General features: G+C 57.2%; 1 protein-coding gene across 1 annotated transcript in view; it reads left to right on the forward strand.

Moving 5' to 3' along the window:
- Positions 1–2080, forward strand: part of LOC107214502 (ammonium transporter Rh type B) — a 6355-nt gene extending 4275 nt beyond the window's left edge. The window contains exons 9-10 of the mRNA XM_015649987.2: positions 71–144; positions 604–2080. Of these exons, the coding sequence (XP_015505473.1) occupies positions 71–144; positions 604–669 (140 nt within the window). The 3' untranslated portion in view covers positions 670–2080. The remainder of the gene's footprint in view (positions 1–70; positions 145–603) is intronic.
- The last annotated feature ends 3103 nt before the right edge of the window (positions 2081–5183 follow it).

The raw sequence follows: 5183 nt of genomic DNA on the forward strand, positions 1-5183 counted from the left end.
GATGTCAGGGGAAGCCCGGGCAGCGGCCGCCCCGCTCTCAGACGCCCTCGCCCGGCTTCGGCGTCCTCAGGTGCCATCCTGAAAATCAAGATGCTGAGGTGTTCCGCGGACGCGCAGTACATGGAAAACACCGTCTTATGGGAGGTAAAACTGGGGAATTGTTGGCAAAAAGGGGTTTATGGGTCTCAGGCAGCAGCAGAGGTTGGGTATTTCCCCCCAGCTGTTGGTACTCTCCCTCCTCTTGCAGCAGCATTTAGGGCAGGAAAGCTGCAGTAAATGCCCCTGGTCATGGACTCAGAATTCCTGACTCAGGTTGGAAAAGCCCTCTAAAAGCACCAGGTCCAACCATTCAACTACTGCCAAGGCCACCACTAAACCACGTCCCCAAAGGCCACATCCACCAGACTGTTGAATCCCTCCAGGGATGGTGACTTTAGCACTCCCCTGGGCAGCCTGTGCCAGAGCTGGACAACTCTTCCAGTGAAAGAATTTCCCCCAATATTCCATCTAAACCCTCCTAGTGCAACTCGAGGCCATTTTCTCCTGCCCCCACCCTGCCTGGAGTAGCGCCCATTTCTGCCCCTGACCATGTCTCTGCTGCAGGTGGCTGAGGAAGGATGTGAGCACAGGGCAAGCGGGAAGGAGCTGGGCATCAGCACCTTGGTGTAATGACCCTGAATCCCCGGTGAGTTCCCGCACCACCAGTGGTCTGTCACTGCCAGTGCCAGCTGGCTTCTGGCAGCCTGAACTTCCCAGCAGCCTGCTCTGGAGATGGTCATGCTTGTACCCATGTGGGAGCCAGCTCCTGGTCCCAAACATTTTGGGAATAGCTGGGTGTCCACAGGCCTTTGCAGGGTGAAGAGGTGCTGCAGTATCCCAGTGCTTGTTGTGGGAGCAACTTTTGCTCCCAGGGTCACCTCGGGGTGTCCAGGCTTGGCTCAGCCACTTCCCCTCTCTGCTCCTTGCTTAATTTCCCCATCAGCTGCTCTCTGAAGGAAGGCAATGAGGGGAGGAGGGATGACTGTGTTGGGGAATGGGCACAGGAGGCTGAACAGAAAGCAGCAGACTTTGTACAGACACTTTTGTACACGACAATTAAAATATATGTATTTTTTTGTAGCTTCAGGATTTGCCCCTGAATTCTCATGGCACCTACCCAGCTCTGCTGGCTGTTTCCTTTGGGTGTCATCCAGTGAGGAAGGCAAAGCCCCTCAGTTTCCCCTGCACCCCAAACACTGATGCCCATTTGTTGGGTTTCATGGGTTGCCCCATCTGCCTGAGGATGGTGCAGTCACTGGAGCGTGGGACAGCCCGAGCAGGCAGCACCCAGGGGCAGGAGGAGGGTGACACCGGGGTCCCCAGCACCATTGGCACTGCAGCCCCAAGACCCCCACAACCAGGGCCCCACTGCTCCCCACAAAGAGGCTGTCACCCCGCCTGGGAGCAGATGGGAACACCCTGGGAATGTGGTGTTCACCTCGAATGAACCCACAGAGGGTCCTGCAGCAACTGGAGCAGGGGCACAGCCCCAGAGGACTCCTAGAGGGGCCATGGAGGATGTGATGGGGGTCCCCGGTGGGGGGGACACCTTGGGGTCCCATTTCCCATGAATCTGGGGTGGCTGCCAGACTCCAGCACCCACCATGTGGGGTTCCTGCAGGCACAGGTGTGCCACCACCCCTGAGGAGGGGACCACAGCCCTACCCCACACAGAGAGGACAGGGGTGCAGGGTCAGCACAGCAAAGTTTGGGGCAAATGCTTTGCCTCCCAACTAAAGTAGCCACAGGTGGGACCCTCTTGTTCTGATATCTGCTGCTGTTGAAGGACACAGGTTTCCTTTAACTGACTGAACAAAAAAATGCAAATAGTTAATGAAAAGCACCTGTTTGCAGGTGATCATAAAACGTCACTTTAAAACACAGCATTAAGTCAAAACTTCTTGCTTTTGTGTAAGTCAAACTATCAAACTGTCAAACTTTAACTTCTCCCACTTTCATTGTCCATCACAGAAAACCGGTGAAATCAACACATCAAATGCTTTGGTGTCACTGAAATTCCGTGACAAAACACAGGGAAGTGGGTCACCCATCTCTGCAGGCACTGGGGGAGGCTTCTGCAGGGACTGCAGCCCCACTCCCCACTCAGGCAGCGGGGGAGGACACATCCCTGTACCCATGTCCGTGTAACATGCTAGAGGGAGAGGAGGGATGCAAGGGAGAGAGGAGGGATGCAAGAGGGAGAGGAGGGATGCAAGAGGGAGAGGAGGGATGCTAGGGGGAGAGGAAGGATGCTAGAGGGAGACAAGAGATGCTAGAGGGAGACGAGGGATGCTAGAAGGAGAAGGGGCACGAGGGCTGGTGCCCCAGCAAGGAGGTGCTGGGCTCCATTTGTCACCCTTAGCCCGAGGTGCAGGGCTCACCCCAGCTCCACGCCACCTTCTCCCACCTCACCTCCTTCCCAGCCCTCTCCTCCCCTTTCTCAGGAAGCCCCCTTCTCCTTTCTGATCTCCTCGCAGCACATTTCTAAAGCAACCCACTGCGACGGGAAGAAAAGCCCCTCCAGTGAGATCATTGCGAGACCCCCAGACGTCGGGGTCGGGTGTGAAATGGACCTCCCTCCTCCTCCCCTCGCCCGGCCCCCGGCCCCTCTGAAAGGCTGTTATGTTTTGTAATGGGATTAGGGGAGCCCTGCGCCCTCCCCACGCCCGTTCCCGGCGTGCCCGGCCCGCGGTTGTTTAAGCGCGGCCCCGAGCGCGGAGCTCTCCGTGCGGCGGCGGCGGGAGCCGGGGAAGGCGAGAGCCTGAAAGGTTTAGTCAGCGAACAAATTGCTTCTCTGTAGGGGCCGTTTTCTTCCCAAGTTGAACATAATGATGGCAGTTTGAGGAACAGATGGTGCAGCTAAGCAGATAATCCCGCCGGCCCCGGCCTCGGGGAGAGGCAGCGCCGGCTCTGCCCGCAGCGCCCGGGGCCGTCCCGGGACGGGAGGGTCGCGGCTGTGTCGGGGTGAGGATCGCACCCCGACCGAGCACGAGGAGCTTAAGCGAGCACCCCATTCACACCTCCGCTGCCTCGGGGGTGGTTTGGGTGCCAGACTCCGCTCGTGCCTCAGTTTCCCCAGCCCTGCAGGGAACCCCTCTGCTCCATCACTTCTCAAGGCAGGGCTCACCTCCGGATCGCAGCCTGACCTGGGGAGACGTAACGGGAGACAGAACAGCTTTCCCTGCACTGGAGCAAAGGACAGCCGAGAACAGCTCATTTTACTCCCGTTTTCCCATTTTGTCTCTCTCCAACAGTATTCAAGGTGTGGAAAGAGCTGAAGATATTCCACCAGCTCGCAGGGGTTGGGTGTGCAGTGTGTCCGTGTCAGGCTCAGGGGTGCCGGGATCTGCCTGCTAAAATGAGTCTTTATTTAAAATACACCGGCAGGACAAAAACACAGACACGAAGTAGGCAGGGCAGGGCACGGACACATCCGCGTGGAGCAAGCCCTGCCCGCCTGCCCATGCCACACTGGCCCCAGAGACCCTTCCCCACGCCACGGGGCTCTCACAGCCTTCAGGGCACACTCCAGGCACATTGCACCGCATGCCTGTGTCCAGCGGGTTTGTTTAATTCATGTCCTCCGTGTCCAGCCCTGTCCCCTGAGAGCCCCGGCTCTGACAGCTCCCCTTGCCCTCTCCGTGGCAGCCCAGCTGCCAAGAGACCTGCCTAATTCACCTCTTGCTAATGCAGGAGCTCAATCAGCTGCTCGAAGGGTGTTTTACAAGTCAAAGCAATAACAACATCCCTCTGCTACAGCTGGGGAAACTAAGGCACACAAAGAGGTGCCCAAGAGTCCATTGGAATTAGAAGCAGGACAAAGCCTGGGCTCCCCGAGCTCCCGGCGTACATGTCCTTACACATCCACAGCCCCCACCACCCGGAGCAGCTGATGCCGTGTGCTGTTTGATAGAAAGCCAGCTAATCATCTTTCCCACCTTCCTTAGAGTGTGAATCGTTATCCCAGCGACACCTGTAAAGCTCCTTGTCAGACAAGGCTGGTGCACACATCTAATAATGGGCACCATATGGGAGAGGGAAGGCTCGGGAGAGGAGCAGGGGCCCAGCCATCCCCACACTGAACAAAGAGCAGTTCCCAGCACGGGCCAGTATCACCAACACTGCTTTGAAAGACCAGCAGCAAAGAGAGAGCCCATGCAGAGCGACAGTGGAGGAAGAGCCACCACTCATGGCACTGAACACCTCGAGAGCCCCCCAAGCAGCCCTGCCCTTTGGAAAAGGACCTGGCTGAAGTGACAAGTGAAGACTAAAGGCAGGAGAGCCATGGAGACCTGCTCACCACAGCACACCCAAAGCCCCAAATCCTCCAAAGCACATCCCACCATGCCTTTGGAGCCTCTGCTCACTGCCAGCCTTGCAGCGGCACCGTGGGTGTAGGAAAAGCCTCCCACGGGTTAGATGGTGACAGGGAGGACATGATGTGAGTTAGAGACAGGTCCCTGCACTTGGAGTGATCCAGAGCCCCCAGGCTTCATCCCTGACCCGAAACTTTGGGGGCAGAACTCAGCCCCGCTGCCAACGCACCCCCCAGTGCAAGTCCCCACTGCCACTGCAATTACAGAAACATGTTTCCAGGCCCCCATTCATTGCCAGCGGCGTAATGAGCCCCCGGGCACCATCAGCGGGGGCAAAGCAATTAAAATCGCTGCTGTGGTGGCTGCGTGGGTGGCTCTGGCATGGGCTGCTGCCAGTGCCCGTTTTGGGGCGAGCGGGCACCACCAGGCCAGGCAGGGCCTCAGATTGCTGCATGTCCCTGGGGGTGAACAATCGACTCGTTCTTCCCTGGGTTCAAAGAATAATAAAATAAAATAAAGAGGGAATAAAGGCCCCAGTAAAGCTGGGAGTCAAGTTTATTTACAAACTGAGTATGAAGTGAAGGGCCTGGAACAAAGGTGTTATGTAAGGGACAGTCACTAAGGGGCTCTTTACCCACGCTAATTGCCACTTGCTCCACGATATCCATTTATCTCGCAGCTGAAATGGCCTCCTCAGGCTTGTGGGTTCAAGCAGTGCTTGTTTGCAACGCTGTCCAGTGCAATTAGTGCACCAGCACAGGGGCTGGTGCAGTCCCACCACCGAAAGCCACCGGGAAGCCTCACACCTCCCTGGAAAGCGGGATCATG

This window comes from Parus major, chromosome 25LG1 (assembly GCF_001522545.3).
Source record: "Parus major isolate Abel chromosome 25LG1, Parus_major1.1, whole genome shotgun sequence".
Lineage (NCBI taxonomy): Eukaryota > Metazoa > Chordata > Aves > Passeriformes > Paridae > Parus > Parus major.